The following is a 19598-nucleotide window of genomic DNA, read 5'->3' as shown; positions in this document are numbered from 1 at the left end:
TTGCCTAAAATGGCAAAGCTGGGATTAAAATCCAGGACTGACTGCTACAAACACCGGTGATCTTTCTTTTCTGGGAACCAGGCTGTGCACTTGTTCTAGGGGAGGGAGAGGGAGAAAGTGACCCGAACTTTATCACCCTGGATATTTCATCAGGAGGCCACAGTGGTAGGATGCAGGTGCTGGCTGCGTTTGGGGTTTGGAGACAGATGACAGTTTGAAGAGAAAACCACTGACGAAATGCTTGGCACGTAGTAGGTGATCATTGACTATTTTTGTAAAGAAGAAGCCAGATCTGTGTATGAGCCATGGCCAGTTCTCTGGGACATCCTGGGAGCTTCTGGCTCTGAATTGCAGCAACAGCGGAAGAAGCTAGTTTGAAAGAGGGACTTTCCAAGACCATCCTCGGCGAGAGAGGAATTTGCGGAGCATCACTGAGTGGAGGTGGGGGGGTGGAGGGGTTGGGGTGGTGGGGAGGAAAAGGAAGTGTGTGGATGATACAGGATTACGGCAAGCTGCGGACGCCACCCAGCGGCCATAACGCAGCCCATGGGGGAGCCAGGCTCCAGGAGTCCGCTGTGCGCGGAGCACTCTGGGAGTTGTAGTCCTACTACATTAAGAGCCGGTGCTGCCAGTGGGCCTGTTGGGTGTTGTAGTCCGACGTTTCCTGGGCGGGAATTACCCTCGTCGGCCGGACCACGAGTCCCGTGGTGCCCCGCGGCAGGCTGCGCAGGCGCGGTGAGTCGGTGCCGGTCAATACCGAATGTTGAGGGGCCGCTAACTGGGTCCAGCGGTGTTAGAAGGGGTCACCGAGTGGGTCTGTGTTGTGGTGGGGCAAGGCGGCCGGCACCATGTCGAGGCAGGCGAACCGTGGCACCGAGAGCAAGAAAATGGTAACCGGAGCGTGTGACCTCGGCGGGCGGGGCGGAATGGAAGTGTTCTGAGGAAGGGGCCCGGCGCGGGGCGTGAAGTCGCAACTGGGAAAGCTCCTTCTGCTAGCGCTGGGAGGGGGTGGTTCCGCTGGAAGGAAGGAGGAGGAGGCTCCTTGGTGGGTCGAGAGCGGAGAATCGCTCCGGGGTGGTCCCGGGTCTGAGGCAGGTTGGAGGGCCCCTGGAGTAGCTCGGAGACCCCTCCCCCGAGTGCAGTTGAGTGCAAGACCAACAACGACGGCGGCAATAACAGTAACTCCCACTGTTGCTCTCTTACTGTGTGTTAGGTACTGGGCCTGGCATTTTACGTCCGTTATCATTTAATCCGCAAAATAACTCTCTCAGGTGGATAATGTTATCGCCATTTTAAAGCTCAGAGAGGTTGCATAACTGGCCCAGATTTACAGCTAGGAAGAGTTAGGATTTGAACCCATGTCTCTCTGACCCCAAAGCTAATGCTTCAGACTACTAGACCGTAATGTCTCTCACACTCAGATACTGGTTTTGCCAGAAAGCAAGTGTAAGGGGTGGGCCAGAGTAGGGAGTAAGTGCTCTCCCTCTGGCGAATGGCGGGGAGGCTCCCTTCTTGTCCTGGGAATAGTGGGACACCATCTAGTCCTATGAAGTTTGGCTGCAGATGGGGACTGGGCCTGGAAAGTAACGTGGATGATGTTTTTATCCAAACTGAGGGGACTTCTTGACAGGTGTTCCTTTTCTTTGGCATATTCTTATTTCCTCCAGAATTGCCCATTTGTCTTTGTTTTCCAGTTTACAGACTGAGTTATTGAAGGTTGCATGCAGGGCAGACCATGGGCCTTTTGTTGACACTCAGCTCTAGAGGGGATGACTAAACTCCCCTCACACCTTTGCATCTTATACGAGGAACGGCCACCAAAAATGGGCAGCAGGAGGCCCTATTACTCCAGGGTAGTACTGTACTTCTTCTCTCTCAGATCCCTTTTGAAAAGTTGATGAGAGCTGTGGATCTTCTCCGCAGAAATAGTAAATAGACAAACATATACAGAGACATTTACTTACATTTGGGGAGGATTTGTGGGCCTGCGAAGATACTCTGTGAATTCCTGTTTTGGAGGAAATACTGAGTTAAAAAGAAGAAGGAGAGAATATTTTGCTAGGCAACAATGTCATGTAGGGGAAAAAGCATGGATATCGGTTGGAATTCTCATTGGTCCTCAATTTCCTTATCTATGAAATGGGGACAGTAATACCTCCCTAGGATTAAGTATTAGGATTCATATCTCCCTAGGATTACCTCCTATGATATGAATGGATATGAGAAGTCTTCCTGTTTAGTTTTCATATCTAGCTCTTTTTTGCACTTTTTTTTAAAAACCTGAAACCAATATTGAAACTTTTAATACCATTTTAGCAGGAACCTTCAGTCTCCACCCACACCCCCACCCCACACCCCCACCCCCGCAGCCCTCAGTATTCACTCAGTTTTGGTGAAGTGAGGGAATTAGGGACGGCAGCAGTGCATTCCGGCCTCAAAGCTTTTGCTACTGCTGTAGTCTCTGCTTGGAACTTCTTTCCCCAGAGAGTAGCTAGCTACTCCTCACCTCATTCAGTTACTCAGATATCATCTTCTCAAAGAGGGCTTCCCTGACCACCTGACTAGTTCTCTGTCCTCTTACTCTACTCTTTTTCTCTTCAAGCACTGTCTTATTTCATTTAAAATATTTCATTATAAATTCTATACTTACTTGTTTATTTTCAGTCTCCCCCATGAGAATGTAAACTCCATGAGGGCAGGGGTTGGTTTGTTCACTGCTCCATTCCCAGCACCTAGAATGATGCTTGGCACTAGGCAATCTATATTGAATGAATGACATGAAGGTTTGGTGCATCCTGTCATTCAGTTCCTATTGGTACCCACTCGAGGCTTGTCACATGATCCTCTGTGTAGCCACCTGGTTCTGACATGCTCCCCTTCTTTCCTCTCTGCCTTTGGAGTCTCCCCCTCTAGCAGCCCACTTCCCAGTCATCCCAACCCTCTGCTAATTACTGTGTTCCCACTTAAGCCTTCCAAAACTTAAATGGTTAATATGCCCAAGTAATTAGATCTCTGCTTTTTGTCTGTGCAAATAGAAACAGCCTATTTGTCTAGCAAACTTTTCCTGAGTCCCAGCTCTGTGCAAAGCATTGTGGGAAATGCAGAGATGAAGCCCTAGTCCCTAACCTTGAGAAGCACATGCTCTATGAGAGAGGTGGAAAAATACACAACACAGAAGTATGGTACTGTCTGGGATTGAGTCCTGGCTTCACTGCTTACTTGTGTGACCTCGGCCAAGTGTCTTCATTGTTCTGAGCATCAGTTTCACCATCTTTATTTATTTTCGGCCACACCAAGCAGCTTGCGGGATCTCAGTTCCCCGACCAGGGATTGAACCCGGGCCATGGCAGTGAAAGCCTGGAATCCCAACTGTTAGGCCACTAGGAAACTCCCACTGAAAAGGTAATAATAGTATCTATATAATAGGGTTATTCTGAGGATTAACTGAGGTATCGCATGTAAAGCTACCAGTGTGATAGTGCACCTAAGAACACAGTTGACACTCAGTAAATGTCAGCTAGCAAGCTTTTTCTTTTTTCTGCCGTGCTTGTGGGATCCTAGTTCTCCAACCAGGGACCGAACCTGTGCCCCCTGCAATGAAAGCACAGAGTCCTAACCACTGGACCGCCAGGGAATTCCCAGCATCCTTTTTGTTTATTTTATTTTATTTTATTTTATTTTTATTTATTTATTTTTGGCTGTGTTGGGTGTTCGTTGCTGCGTGCGGGCTTTCTCTAGTTGCGGAGAGCCGGGGCTACTCTTCGTCGCGGTGCGCGGGTTTCTCATTGCAGTGGCTTCTCTCATTGTGGAGCACGGGCTGTAGGCGTGTGGGCTTCCGTAGTTGCGGCACATGGGCTCAGTAGTTGTGGCTCACGGGCTCTAGAGCACAGGCTCAATAGTTGTGGCGCACGGGCTTAGTCGCTCCGCGGCATGTGGGATCTTCCCAGACCAGGGCTCGAACCCGTGTTCCCTGCATTGGCAGGCGGATTCTCAACCACTGTGCCACCAGGGAAGCCCATGCTTTTTGTTTTAATTGAAGTATAGTTTATCTACAACACTATATTAGTTCCATGTGCACAACATAGTGATTCGGTATTACTATACACTGCAAAATGGTCACCATACAAGCATCCTTATTAGTAAAGATATTAACCTTTGTGTGTTTAGGCCTGCCCTTCTTTTGTGTTGTGACTCTATTCTCCAGAGCTCAGGTGAGTTACTACTTGAGTAGCAGCACTCAGAATCTCCATGACAGGAGGCTGGAGAGTGACAAAAGAGGGGTGGACTCAATCCTGTTACTGACCTTCCTTCCCCGGCTGCTGGGGAGCAGTCACACTGGATTATTTGTGTTGGCAAAAATAGTAAGTATGACTCTTAATAAGAATCTTGGAGCATTAGCTCAAAAGATCAGCCCCTTAAGGAGTTTTGATGTTTTGTTTGGGGCACTGACTGCAAGCCTCCTGAAAACTGTGCAGTAGCTTACCTGAGTGTAGGACTTGGCTTACTCTGCTCAGGTTGTGCCTGAAGTACTTGGCTTTGCCAGTATGAAACCACTCTTGTGGTTTCTTGGTCTGCAAAGCATCTTTTAAGTCCAGGATCTCATTAGACCCTCCTACCAACCCTGTGATTGGCATGACATATTTCACTGTTACTGTTTTTGTTGGAGAAGATTGAAGTTTAGCAAAGTGAAGTGACTTAGGTAAAGTCTCACAACTAGTGACAAGTCCATACTCAGAACCAGGTCTTCTGACTATAAACCGAGCATCCTTCTATATGCCTTACTAATTGTTTTAAAGTTCTTTATAGCGATTCAGAATCTCCCTCTTTGAACCTAGTTCAGGGTGCTTTCTGGCACCACACCACAGAGAACCAGTTTAAGAACAAAAATAACAATATCTACTTTTTTTTTTTTTTTTTTTTTTGGTGAGCAGTATGTGGGATCAAACCCGTGCCCCCTTCCGTGGAAGCGCGGAGTCTTAACCACTCCACGAAAGTCAGGGAAGTCCCACAATATCTATTTCTTGAGTAGGTACTGTGCAGCAGGTACTCTACACATATTATCTCATTGATAACCCTGAAGGGCAGATAACATTATCACCATTGTACAGATGGGAAAAGCTGATGTTCAGGGAGATTAAGCAGTGGCTTAGGATGACATACCTTTTTTTTTTGGGACATAATAACTTACAGGACAGTGCTCAACTCTAAGAAGACTGAGTCTCAGTTACTTAACCTATCTCCTGTAAAATGGGGATAAATAATGTTTGTTTTGCTAACCTCTCATGGTTGTTATAAAGCTCAGTAAGTATCTGTGAAGACACTCTGAAAGTTTTATAAATGTTAGTGATCATTATTATTAAACATAATTAAAGCAGCCTGAAAGTAGAAGTTTTGCAGAAGAGATTCATGTTTCTGTTGGAAGAATGTGCTTATGTTCAGTGAAGAAATGGGACTGGTTGAATTGGCTGACCTTTAAGGTCCCATGGAACCTTAAGTTATAAGGGTCTTCAGACTCTGCAACTTCTTGTTACTTTTCTGACTTCCTCTTCTGTTCTCTCTTGTGTTTACTCCTGTCTAATCACACTGGTCTCCTAGCTGTTTCTCATGCATGTCAGACATACTCCCACCTCAGGGCCTTACACTTACTGCCTCAAATTTTTTCACCCAGATACCCTTACTACCTTCAGGTCTTTGCACAAATACCATCTTAATGAGGCCTTCTCTGACTACCCTATCTAAAACTGAACCCCCCCCCCCACACACACACATATAGGTAAACATAAATACTCCCTAATCTCCTTTTGTGCTTATTTTCCTCCATAGCACTTTTCACCATCTGGCAAACCATTTATTTTATTTATTCAGTTTATTACCTCTTTCCTTCCTGTTAGGTAGTTCCTGGTACAGAGTAAACTTTGAATGAATGGTTTTTTCTATACAACAGCTCATTCCTATTTTTAAAGTCTGAAGACCTTTAAGTTGTATATTTATGTCATGCACTATTCCAAGTAGGCTTGGTTCATAACTGAAGATGGAGATAGACATACAAATTAAGAGGGGGTGTGGAGAACCTGCATCAGGGACCCTATTCCCAGATCCCAGGCGTATTGATTCTGTGACCACCAACAGATATATTTAGGACCTTGATTTTTCTTATTGGTAAACTGGGGGCTGCTGCATGTATAAAGTGCTTGGTAACATCATGATATGCATGTTACTTGGCATCATGGTGGGCTGAGGCTCTTGGAGTCTCCATCCAAGGACTCATTAATAATGGAAGGAAAACTCTCCTGATTTAATGCCGTGGTGCCAACTCTATGGACTGGTTACTGCTGGATTGTCTCCATCCATTCATGCCTAAGCCATTCTAGTGCCAAACCCTTAACTTTACTAAAAATTATTCTCCTCCTTAATAGCTTCCCTTTAATTGCCATATTTGGTATATGGTCTCTTGGAGACACCCTGATCTGTTTTAGTTGAATTCAAAGAGCTTACTTATCCTGAAACTGATTCTCTTTGACTCCCTGGTACAACTACCTTTTATTTGTTTGTTTTTTAGGGGAGATTTATTAATATTGCAGTTGTGGGGAACAGTGGACAGAATGAACATCAGCTTAGAAGCTCCTGGTTTTCGTCCCCCCAAATTACTTTTGTCAATAGTTAGCTGTCCCTTGGGGACTTCCCTGGTGGTCCAGTGATTAAGAATCCGCCTTCCAATGCAGGGGACATGAGTTCAATCCCTGGTTGGGGAACTAAGATCCTACATGCTGTGGGACAGCTAAGCCCACATGCCGCAGCTACTGAGCCTGAGCGCCACAAGTAGAGAGAAGCCTGTCCGCCACAATGAAACATCCCACGTGACGCAGCCAAAATTAATAATAAATAAATAAATATTTTTAAAATAAAAATAATAATTATCTGTCCTTGGACAGATTACTGAACCATTCTGAGAGTCAGTTTCCTCATCTCTAAAATGAGATTAGTTTCTGCCCTTTCTGCTTTACAGAGTTATTGTGGGGTGAAAAATGAGATAATGAAAAATAGAATGTAGTATGTAAGCAAAAGGCATTCACATTATTATTCTTTTTTTAAAAATTTTATTTGTTTTATTTATTATTTACTTTTGGCTGCGTTGGGTCTTCATTGCCGCACGCGGGCTTTCTCTAGTTGCAGCGAGCGGGGGCTACTCTTCATTGTGGCGCCTGGGCTTCTCATTGCGGTGGCTTCTCGTTGTGGAGCACAGGCTCTAGGTGCACGGGCTTTAGTAGTTGTGGCACGTGGGTTCAGTAATTGTGGCTTGCAGGCTCTAGAGCACAGGCTCAGTAGTTATGGTGCACGGCCTTAGTTGCTCCGTGGCATGTGGGATCTTCCCCAGACCAGGCTTGAACCTGTGTCCCCTGCATTGGCAGGCGGATTCTTAACCACTGTGCCACCAAGGAAGCCCCTCACGTTATTATTCTTGCAGTGACCTCATCACCAGGCCGTGGGGATGAGGTGAGGAGCATTGGGTCGTGGGAGCCTGGGCCTTAATGTTAGTTGTACTTTCTTCCCCAGAAGACTTGCAGACAGAAAGGTGCTCTGCTCCGAGTCTGACAATCCTCCATTCAGAAAGGGCTGGTTGGGTAGCAATCTTGATTTTTCAGCCGTGTTTCTGTATGAGTACATTGATCCAAATGTGCTGCTAACACGTTTCTCACTTTGTTTAACTCCGATAATACCTTTCCCCCAACCTGCTGCTTTTATTCTGTAGTCTTGATATTTGCTGTTCCTTTCACCTTCCACATCTCTCTGCTTTTTGGTAAGTAGGTGACAGGATTCTTTATCTGAGAGTTTCTGTGCTTTTAACTGTGGTTGTAATAGAAACCAGTCCAGGTCAGTATTGTGTTCCAGGTACACAAAAGATTGTGTTCCTTTCAGAGTTATCCCTTTCCCGCAAACACTTTAGCTATGTGTCAAGAGAAACATTATTTTTTCCCATGTTGGTGACTTAGAGGGTTATCATTAGTGCAGTGGACTTCATCTGGTACTTCCTTCCTTCCCCCTGGGACCTCTGCTGCTCCTGGATGGGGCCTTGGGTGTGCAGTTAGGCTTGGCAGCTGTGGTGGGATCCTGGGTCAGCAGAAGTCCACCTTGGTGTGTTGGAAGGGTGACTGCTCAGTGCATGAGGTACCTTTCACAGCCCGTTTTGTAGTGGGTCTAGTTTCAGCCCTGACACATTGACCCTAGGGAGCTAAATTCTTTGGCTACTCCACAGTGGGTGATGGTCTTTCCCACCAGACACAGTAACCTTCCTTTGAATTCTGACAGTTGCATTGAGGCGGATCCAGACTCTCACCAAACTTTCTCTTTTGTGTGGCTTGGTCCTGACTGCCTTTTGAATCTCTTTTAGAGCTCTGAGCTCTTCACCCTGACCTATGGGGCTCTAGTCACCCAGCTGTGCAAGGACTATGAAAATGATGAAGATGTGAATAAACAGCTGGACAAAATGTGAGTGAGCTCCTCTGTGGGAGAGACAGTAATGGGACTCCTGAGCACACCGAATCTACGTCGTTCCTTAGAGCCCAGAACAGGGTTCACTCTCGTTACCAACACTTTGGGTACAGTTTCCACTGCTTATTTATTGGGATGTTTTGGGATTGTCCTCGTTTTCCCTTTACCACCAACAGCCTTATGTTCAGACGTAAGACATTCAGACCGCGTAATATAGTCTGTTCTCTCATTTCTTTCCCAGGGGCTATAACATTGGAGTCCGACTGATTGAAGATTTCTTGGCACGGTCAAATGTCGGGAGGTGCCATGACTTTCGGGAAACTGCAGATGTCATTGCCAAGGTCATTATCCTGGGCCACCTGGCCATACCGAAGGATTGTCATTGGAAGGCACTGCTTACCACTACCACTCGCTCCCTTAGAAAGGCCCTATTATTCCAGAAGAATAGCTAGGCAGCTGTTTGGACCAAAGAAGCCTTCCTGGTGGTTTAGGAATAGCACAGATTATGAAAAAGGGAAGAATGGTTGGTTGGGATCATCCCTGTCGATTAAAGACCCACTAAAATCAAAGCCAGATCTCTTCAACTGTGCAGATGTAGCAGAGTAGCATGGGGGTTAAGAATATAGACAGACCTGGCCATGAGGCATATGGGATCTTAGCTCCCCGACCAGGGATCGAACCCGTGCCCCCTTCATTGGAAGGCGAAGTCTTAACCACTGGACTGCCGGGGAAGTATGGTCCACATCCAAAAAAAAAAAAATCTTAGGGAAAAAAAAATAAAGAATACAGACAAACCTGGCTTCAAATTCTGGCTCCAATATTTAGTAGTTCTTAGGTAAGTTATTTTTAACTTCTTTAATTACCAGTTACCTCATCTTTAAAATGAAGAAAATAAGAGCTACCTCATAGGGTTTCTGTAAGGAGTAAATGAAAAAATGAACATGAGCATTCAGGTAAAATGAATGCCCTTATTGTAGAGTGTATATAGAAAATGTTTGCTATTAATAATATTAGTGTTATATATTATAGGGTTAATGATAAATGATATAACACCTGTAGCTTTGTGGTGTTAGAATAAGGGTTCAGATAGCAGAGAGAGAGGACAGGAAAGTGTGTTGGGACCTCTCTGTGGTTAGATGCTGGTTCAGGGCAGCCACCCCTGTCAGAAGATCAGTGCTCCTTTCCACTAAGAAGTGCAGGTAGTCAGCAAGTTGTCACCTAATTGTATGATGCCTTGAAGGAGAAGGGTGTGGAATTGTGCACAGTTGCTTTTCCTTTTTTGCCTTGAATACCTGAAGCTTCAATGTCTTGCAGAGGCCACAATTTTTTTCCTGAACCATTTAGTTCCCCTTGGTGGTCCCATCACATCACCTTCCCTGTTGTACAGCCCCTACTGCTCTTCCTCATAGTGCCATTGTGTGTTTTTTGACAGGTGGCGTTCAAGATGTACTTGGGCATCACTCCAAGCATCACCAATTGGAGCCCAGCTGGTGACGAATTCTCCCTCATTTTGGAAAATAATCCCTTGGTGGACTTTGTGGAACTTCCTGATAACCACTCATCCCTTATTTATTCCAATCTCTTGTGTGGGGTGTTGCGAGGAGCCTTGGAGATGGTGAGTGCAGCTCTTTACCTTCTGAGACACCTGAAATGTAGTAGGGTCTTAATAAATGTTTGAACGAATGAATGGGAGAGTGAAATAAGGGCTTTTAGCTCACCCCAGTGCTTCGCTGCCTGAGGCGGTGAAGCTGCCAAGTGTAGGATCCAAGTTGGAAATCTCCACGTGGTGTTGATGCTCCCTGCTAGGCTGGGAGGTGGTGCGCTCAGCCCTCAGAGCCCGGGAACATCTGTTCCCAGATTGGCTTATTTGGTGACAGTTTGATTTGTGAGTGTTCTTTGCTAAGTCTCCCTTATTGGGTGGGGGCCACTGCCTTCTGCACAGAAACTGGCAATCTTGTCCATGTGGAAACCAGCCCCCTTGTTTAGGCTACTGTGGATGAGACAGTTATAGCTCCATCCCTGGTGGTTTCCCAGAGGCTGTGGCTAGGCAGCCGCCCCTTCATTTTCGCACTGTCCCCCAGGTCCAGATGGCTGTGGAGGCCAAATTTGTCCAGGACACCCTGAAAGGAGACGGTGTGACAGAAATCCGGATGAGGTTCATCAGGCGGATTGAGGACAACCTCCCAGCTGGAGAGGAATGACCATCCCCAGGACTTCAGGGTAACCAGCAGGAGCACTTGTTGGAGTCAGAAAGCCTCAATGCTCCCTCTGCCCTCTAGAATTCAGTGACTGTTTAACACGGATGTTATATATTCTTCTAACCTTGTTTCCCTTCTCCATGTTAATAAAGAGCGGACTGTGATATAGTCCATTTACCCTACAAGTGTGCACATTCAGGAGGGAAATTCTTTGCTCCCTTTCCCTTCAAAGGGGCTGGATGTAGTCATCCTTGGTGGGACTAGAAAGAGCTCAAACCATTCTACATTCCTGTTTGAATTTTCCAAAGTAGAACACACTTTGACCCCATTAAGAGGCAAGCCTAGCACATTTGTCCCTGGGTCTTCAGAAAGTCATTGATGAATGGCCGTAGGGAATCCAGGATTCATTGGGACAGGGGAGGAGAAGCTGGGAGTGGTGGGTTGGATTTGCTAGCTGTAGTGTGACACACTGTAGTGCTTGCCAGGAAAGGGGAACCAGTCATGCCAGAAACATTGACTTCTGGGAAGCCACCCAGGTCTCTGTTTCCTCCCTGCTGTTTGGAGGCAACATCTCCTCTTTTTATAGAGGGTCCATCTTTTTTTCTTACAAGTTCTTCAATAAAGGCACATTCTTGAGTGAAATCCCAATCATGTCATGTTTTCTCTCTGCTCAGCCTTGGGAATTTTGTTACAGTGGGGTGAGGAGACCTGCTAAAAGTTCCTGTGCCCTACCTTGATTTCATCTGGTCTAGGAATGGCTTCTTCCCACGGACCAGAGAGTCTGGGAAACCTGGGCGCAAATGAGGCCCCTTCAGAGTCATTTTTGAGTCTACCGTCTGTAGCAAAAACTAGAAGCAGACCATTACCCCAGACATGCCTGAAATGGACTATCCTGGGCCCTTGGCCACCAAGTTGGAGGATTTGGCTAGAAAGGCCATGTAAACCTTGGTATTGGGGTGCCATTTATTGAGTGCTTACCGTGTGTCATCACTGTACCGAGCACTTTGTGTGTATCATCTAATTCACAATTCAGTTTTTAGGAGGAGGGCCCAAGTTGCCCAAGGCCATACAGCTAGTAAGTGGAAAAGGTGGGGTTCAAAGCCCCAGCCAAACTCCAAAGCCCGCGTTCTTAACCGTGATGCCTGGTTCGCACTGTGGGAGGGTGGGGGAGCAGGCCTGCGGCTCCCTCTCAGTGTCACAGAGCTTAGGATAGCTTTTAAAGGGAGCGATCAGAGGTCGTCAGGCCATATTTGGTAGCGCTGTTCTTGGGGATGGCCTAGGGCCTTGAGGTCTCAGGCTGTTGGGGTGAAACAGAGCCCCAGGCCTTCCCCGAGGTTAGTAGGCAGGCCTGAGATGAGGGGAGTATTGTGCTTGAAGTGTGTCTTGGTCATAAAGGTTAGGACAAGGGTCCTGGGGCACCAGAGCACACGGCCTACCTCCTCCAGCTGGGTTAAGCCGCTGAGGAGAGGAAAGATCACTTTTGTGTCCCCGAGTAGAGGGATCCCATCCTTCTCTGAGCCTCTTTACCTCCCCCTCCAGGTACAATTGGGGGCCCCAGGGCAGGCATCCCATTTTGGTCAACTGTATACTCAGCGCCCATCAATGCTGGGTCCAGTCACACCAGAGTTTGAGTGAATGAAGGAGAGATTAAGGGAACGAAGGCTGGGCCCCAGATGTGGAAAATGTTGAGTGGTGTCTGGACCCTGCCAAGAAAAGTGAGCTGCACCACCCTTTCTTTCTCCAGGGGGGCCCTTGCCCTTCCTCTCCTCCCAGACCACAACCAACTTCCCAGCAGCTGTTTGTATGGCGTGAGGTTTTGGATATTTCCTTTCCCAGAATTTAACTTGGGCAACGTTACAGGGTCGGCAAGCTGTGGAAACAAAGCCCCCTTGGTGAGTTCTCGCGGTTACAACCCCACAATTGTGTGATGTGCACCCAGGGGCTAAGGGAAGGGAAAGGGCTGAGGGCTGTGAGCTGTTGGGAACGTCACCTCATCCTCTCCCCAGATGAGCCAAACATACAAGGCCCAGCTACCCAACAGCCCGTCCCCCACCCCTGAAGTTAATTAACTGTAGATTACATATCCCTTTGCTTTACTATGACTGAGGCTGGGACACCACACCCCGCAACCCCCAGGCTAGGCCATTCCCCATTCATGATGTACTGGCACAGCCAGCAGGATGGGGCAGGTTTGCCTGGCTGTATGGGAGGGCCTGACTAACCGGGGGTGCGGGGGGGTTCCCAAAGAGCCTGGGTGGCTGGAGTAGTCCATGCTGGTGGCCTTTGGACTTGGCGCTGCCTGGGCAGAGCTCTAAGGAAAGGCCTTGCTCTGCAGCCTTTGGCCACCAGGGGTCTCCAGACCACCACTGTACTGTCCCGGAGAGTTACTATTGGATCCCTGGTTTTCAGAATTTGCCAGAAGATGCACCTGATGGAGTAAATCTCAGAGGCTGGTCAGAGCCTGAAAGTGCCCCTTTTCTTTAGTCACAACCATGGGACCAGAGAACAAAGCTCACATGGCTGCCTGGCTAAGGGCCTGCCTATTGAACCCAGGGCGCTGGAAAGAACACGTTGGCTAAGAAGTCACTGGCTTCCATTCACACCCCAAACTCTCATGCTGGCCTCCTGAGTTGGACGAGCTAGCTCTGAGCCCTCACCTAACCAACCCCCCCTTACTTCCTGAGTCGAGACCAGAGCACCAGCCCTGTTCCCCTGATCTAAGAGAGTCCTGTTCCTGCCCCGGACTCGCACCAGTGACATTTCCATATTCAGGTTACACCTTTCTCTGGTGGATTGGCTGCCCCTACGTTTGTACTGGGCATCCAGGTCTGAGAAGGAGGTGGCAGGAGAGGCCCGGGAGCAGAAATTGCGCTAAGTAAAGTTAAAACAGTCTCCTAACAAGCAGTTCATTGTGAATGGCTGGGGGTGGTGGGTGCAGGAAAAGCATCCTCCCGTTCTCCCTCCTGGAGCTTAAATGCTACCATGTGCTGTTCCCTGGAAGCCAGAGGGCCGGTGGGAGGGGAGGGGAGGGTGGCGGCAGGCGAGGAGCCTCGCTGTTAACCAATCCCCAGCCTTTGATGTAGGGCCAGGCCTGACCCCAGGACAGCCGCTGGCCACTGCCAGGAGAGCTGTGGGATGCAGCGCATTCCTGGGGGCAATTTACGCTTCTGGCGGCAGGAGAGGAAAGTTTCTACTGTGGGGAAGGGGGTGGGGGGAGGGCGCTGCAGTAGAGTTGAGGGCTTGGGTGTTGTAAGGAATAATGGAGGGAGCCGAGGCACAGGGCAGCACCCTCCTAACTCAGTCTGGCTCACCTAACCTGCTTGGCTAGAGGCCTCCTCCAGGAAGCATTCTCTGGTGGACCCAGAGCTGGTGAGGGGCAGCACCCTTTGGGCTCTGGGGGCCTGGACTGTCAGCCATGAGGGCATCTAGGACCGAGCCAGGCTAGAGGAGGGCTGCGAAGACGGTGTGATGAGCATGACAGCATGTGTGAGTGAGTGCAGACAAATGTTATTCATAGCAACAGCTAATATTTATTGCAGAGTGACTATGTGCCAGTGCGAGTCTAAGCACTTCACCTGGATTTCTCATTTAGCACTCACAACAACCCTATCACTATTCCTATTTTGCAGATAAGAAAACTGAGATACACAGCTAATACATAGTATCAATAGACTTAGGACTTGAACCAAAATAGTCCAGTAATGGACACCAAGCTCTTATCCAGTACATTCTGTGTTGCATATGTATGTGTGTGTATTTCAGTGGGTGACTGTTTCCTTGTATTCCTTGGGGAGTGTGTCTGTATGTGAATTCTTTCAGTTAATGGAAATGTAGCCCTGAGCTGGGGGCTGGGGACATGGAGATGCTGGGAGCTTCTATCCATGGGGAAGCAGCTGAAGCCATGTGTAGTGGTGGGGAGGAGAGGAGAGGTTGAAAATAAGAGTCAAGGGTAAGTCCCAGCTCTGCACATAACTTATTAGTTACGTGACTCTGGACAAAGAATTTGAACTCTGAGCCTCAGGTTTTTCATCTGGAAAATGGGGATAATAATGCCTACTTTGCTGACTGTTTTGAGGATAAAACAAAATGAAGTATGTATATTTCCTGGCATAGGCCGAGTGTTCCCTAACTGGCAGTTATGATGAACATATTAGGGGAATTGTCTTGCAAAATTGCTGTGCGTGGATATGTCAGTGTCTGAGTGTGTGCATATGGAAATTTTGCGAAATCAGGGTCGTGCCTCTATTGTTCATTGCTGTATCCCCAAGCGTCTAGCACTACTTTCAGCATAAAGCAGGTGCTCAGTAAATTTTTATTCACTGCTGAGTGTAAGAATGGAGTGAGGAGGGCCCATAGGGAGAGGGTTGAGTGGGCAGTGTGGGCTTCCACCGGGACCAGCTACATATTTTTTTTTTAATATGTATTTATTTATTTATTTGGTTGCACCAGATCTTAGTTGCGAAAGGCGGGCTCCTTAGTTGTGGCTCCAGGGCTTCTTAGTTGCGGCTCCAGGGCTCCTTAGTTGTGGCATACGAACTCTTAGTTGTGGCATGCACGTGGGATCTAGTTCCCTGACCAGGGATCGAACCCAGGCCCCCTGCATTGGGAGCGTGGAGTCTTACCCACTGCGCCACCAGGAAATTCCCCCAGCTACATATTTTATCGGGCTCAGTGCAAAATGAAAATGCAGAGCCCCTGATTCAAAAATTATTATGAATTTCAAGATGACCCACGAGGGCTTCCCTGGTGGCGCAGTGGTTGAGAGTCTGCCTGCCAATGCAGGGGACACGGGTTCGAGCCCTGGTCTGGGAGGATCCCACATGCTGCGGAGCGACTAGGCCCGTGAGCCACAATTGCTGAGCCTGCGCGTCTGGAGCCTGTGCTCCGCAACAAGAGAGGCCGCAATAGTGAGAAGGCCCGCACACCGCGATGAAGAGTGGCCCCCACTTGCCGCAAATAGAGAAAGCCCTCGCACAGAAACGAAGACCCAACACAGCCATAAATAAGTAAGTAAATAAATAAATAAATAAAAGTTAAAAAAAAAAAAAAAAGGTGACCCACAAGAGCATAAAACCAAGCCCTTCCGAGCTACAGGCCCATGAAGCCAGCCCCGGCCTCCCCTTGCCTTTGAGCATCACCAGCCCCCAGCCCTCCCCCAGCCCAGCTGTTCAGGAGGGAGTATAAGGAGGCTCCACCCAGGCCTGCCGTGCTTCCCAGGCTGTCTGAGGGAAGGTGAGGAAGGGGAAGGATTGCTCAGTGTGAGCAGGCCAGGGAGGGACTCAGTGACCTGCAGACCTTTCCCCCAAGGAGCCCCTCCTGAGCCAGGCCAGGCCTGAAAACAGCCCTCTGCCCTCCATCCCTCTAGGAGCTCACCACCCCACCCCACGCCACCGACCAAACCACCAAGCAGGCCACTGGGTGGTCTGGGCACATGTGGTCACATTTAGACATTGATTGAAGCAAAATTGTTATAAGATTAGAATATTTAAGGTAACTTTAATTTCCACAGCATTACTGGGATTTTTGAGGATGGGGCTGAGAGATCCCCTGGGGTAGAAGTGAGGAGAACGGTGGGGCCTGCGGGAGGAGTCTTCATTTCCTTAGTTCTGTAAGAGAGGCCTCTGGCAACTGAAAAGAAAGAAGGAGGGCTAGACAGAGGGAAGGACTTTTCAGGAATTGTAGAACCAAGAGTCTGTAGTCCCCAAGCAGATACGGAAAGTCAGGGGTGGGCATGGGGGTGTGCAGAATCACCAAGGCCCTGGTGGAGCAGCAATTTACCAACACCACGCCCCCTCCCCAGACTATTTGCACACCCCAGGCACACATCTGTGCAAACATCCCTCTCTCCCATCATCTTGCCAGACAGACGGAAGGGGTGGCAAGAGGAATGTTCCAGCCAGGCCCTCCCCAGGCTCCAACCTAGGGTGGTTGGAGCCCAGAGTCTTCTCATTGACAGATCAAGAGAGAAATTTAGAAGGAATGGGAGAATCATGGTAACAGTAATAACAATTGCTAACATTTACTGAGTCATTACTCTGTGCCAGGATTGTATTAAACCCTTTATATTCACTGTTTCTAAGAGGCCCTATAGCATGGTGGGAAAGGGGAAGACTGGGGAGCCAGCTTGCTTGGAGTCAATTCCCAGCTCATCCACTTCCTAGCTATGTGACCATGGGTGAGTCAGTTAACCCATCTGTGCCTCAGTTTTCCCATCTACAAAGTGGGGACAATTCTTATACCAATCGCAAAGGGTTGGTGTGAGGATTAAATGAACTAATCCATGAGAAGTGCTCACAATAGTGCCTGGCATGGAGTAAGAGCCCTGCAAGGGTTAGTTAGCTGTTGCCATTAGGGACTATCATTATCCCCCTTTTAAAGAGGAGGAATTTGAGGTTTGGAGAAATGAGGTCACTTGCCCACAGTCAGGTGACAGAACTGCAGATCCAAACCCAGGTCTACTTGACTCCTCAGCCTGTGCTCTGAACCACCAGGTGGGTGCCAGCATCGGCTCTGCCAGGGGCTGTGCTAAGCAGGTTACATGCCTCGTCTGGTTCAGTTTAACCAGCCACCCCATTTCATACCCCTGCTCAGGCCTAGAACAGTCCTTGAATCCTCTCTGGGCAGCTTCTGATTCTTGTGGCTGAGGAAAATGAAGCCCAGAGAGGGGCAGCAACTTGTCCAAGGCCACACAGCAGGCGACCGCAGGCAGGGCTGACCCACTGATATCTAGGCACTACCAGAGACAGACCAAGGATGGAAGCCCTGGCAGGTGGGATGGGGAACCGGGCTGGGAGTCTGGCCTGGCCTAGCCTAAACGTGAGCCTTGGCTGGGAAGTCTGCAACCTCTGGCACCCAGACACTCATTTCCTGTCTTGAGGTTTGCTGTGCAAAGATCTGGTAGAACAGGAGGCAGCTGTGGCAGGGTCATGGCAAGACTGTCTCAGCCTCTGTTGGGGGATGGGTAGCTGAGGCTCACCTTGGGGGTCCAGTGAACACCAGGGGCCACAGGACAACAGGACAGGGCCAGACTTGGCCTCCTAGGGCCGGTTGAAAGGAGAAGGAGCTGGAGCCCTCCCTAACTGCAGGGCATTCAGCATGGGGAGAAAAGAGGGGCTGGGGACATGTGTGCCACATAGAACCAGGCAGGGGGGCCTCAGGAAAGTTTAAAGGGTGAGTCAGGAGAATCAGGGGTGGGATCACGTAGGGGACTGAGTATCTGTTGCAGCAACTGTGTGCGTGGAGCCCATGGGAGCCCCTTCCCGGGCACAGTGCACCCCCTCACTTGCCTGCTTGCTTCACCAGCGCCCCCTTCACTGAGCTCCCCCCCAAGAACAGCTCACACTCAGAGCTAAGAGCTCGACGTGGATTAATGGGTTTAATCCTCACAACAAGCCTATGAGAGTTTTTCAGATGAGGAAACTGAGGCTCCAGAGGTTAGGTAACTTGCTCAAGACACGCAGCTGGTGAGTGGTGGCTCTTGGACTTGAACCCAGGCAGCCTAACTCCACACTCCCTGCCGCTTAGCTCCCACCCTCTCCCTGAACGCTCACCCCCATCTGATCCCCATCAAGGGCCTGGTTTTCACACCAGCTCTGGGGGAGGGCCACAGCTCTCCACCCCAGCCAGTGTCCTCTTAGTTACCCCGCCAACCAGGCCCCCTCCCCTTCCTCGGACAGTGCCCCAGCCTGGCTCCTCTGCTGTCCCTCTGAGCAGCTCAGGCCAGGAGGCCAGACCCAAAGACCTGTTGCAATCCCCCCAATCTGAGGGCTAGGATGGGAGTGGGCCCAGACTCTGGAGGTGGGTGAGGATGGGAGGCCCCATCGAGGAGTGTCAGGGCTGGTGTGTACCTTGGCAGGGGGACAGCAAAGTGGGAGACCTTCAGAGGGCAGGCAGTAGGAGGGTGAGGGGGCCATGGAGGTGGGCCCAGACCCAAAGACAGACAGCCGTGGGCCCTCCCTGCTCCTTTTCTGGACCTGTGGAGGGTCTTTCCCACTTAGACCAGACACACACACACACACACACACACTCACACCCTCACCCCAAACCCCCTTCCAAACTCCCCTACTGCCCTTGCTGCCTCCACTTTCTCCCCTGTGGCTGCTCCTTTGGCCTCTGCAGCCTGACCCCTGCCCCTGCCCCTGCCCTCCACCTCAACCACCAGCCCCTAACTGCCAGTCCCAAAGGACTGTGACATCTTGACCCTGGGGGCCTCACTGGACTTCTAGAAACACCCTGTCTTTGCTTTCTGAGTTACTGCTCTCTTGGTTTCCCCCCACCTCCCAGCCCCACCTTCTAGGTCTCCTTTGCTGACCTCTCTTCCTCTACAGGTCCTTTGAATGTTAATGGTCCTCGGTCCTGGCCTGGGCACTCCTTCCCAGAGCATCACTCCCATGGCATCAGTCACCATCTGTACACCATGGGCCCCTAATCTCTAGCTCAGAACTCTCACTTCCCTGCTGGATACGTGGAAGCCCACAGCAGTGTGCAACTCAATGCATCTGACCATCCTCCTTCTGGACCACCACCTCCAATCAGAAACTTGGGCCCTGTCCTCGATACTTCCCTCTTTCTAGGTCCTTCACCCCCACAGCCAAATCCTGCCTATCCCACCTCCTTTACTCCTCTCACATTTGACCCTTCCTTCCAGCGCCCATTGTCCGCCTCATTGGACCAGCCAGGATTATTCCAGCAGCCTCCTCACCAGTGTCCCTGCCTCTGTCTTCCTCCACGTAGAAGTCAGGGGGCTCTTTTTTTTTTTTTTTTTTTTTTAATTGACGTATAGTTGTTTTACAATGTTGTGTTACTTTCTACTGTACAGCAAAGTGAAGTAGAGGGGGCTCTTTCTAAAGCACAACTCTGACCACGTCACTGCGCTGCTCCAGAGTCTTCAGTGGCTCCCCGTTTCCCTGA

General features: G+C 49.2%; 1 protein-coding gene across 1 annotated transcript; it reads left to right on the top strand.

Annotated features, from left to right (window-relative positions):
• The first annotated feature begins 726 nt into the window (after positions 1–726).
• Positions 727–11330, top strand: TRAPPC3 (trafficking protein particle complex subunit 3). The gene is made up of 5 exons (XM_068539512.1): positions 727–890; positions 8390–8487; positions 8732–8831; positions 9923–10105; positions 10572–11330. The coding sequence occupies exons 1-5, from the start codon at positions 849–851 to the stop codon at positions 10689–10691; spliced, it is 543 nt and encodes a 180-aa protein (XP_068395613.1). The 5' UTR covers positions 727–848; the 3' UTR covers positions 10692–11330.
• The last annotated feature ends 8268 nt before the right edge of the window (positions 11331–19598 follow it).

This window comes from Eschrichtius robustus, chromosome 3 (assembly GCF_028021215.1).
Source record: "Eschrichtius robustus isolate mEscRob2 chromosome 3, mEscRob2.pri, whole genome shotgun sequence".
In the NCBI taxonomy this organism is placed as follows: domain Eukaryota; kingdom Metazoa; phylum Chordata; class Mammalia; order Artiodactyla; family Eschrichtiidae; genus Eschrichtius; species Eschrichtius robustus.
The sequence above is the reverse complement of the archived record's forward strand: the minus strand, read 5'-3'. Positions and strand labels throughout refer to the sequence as shown.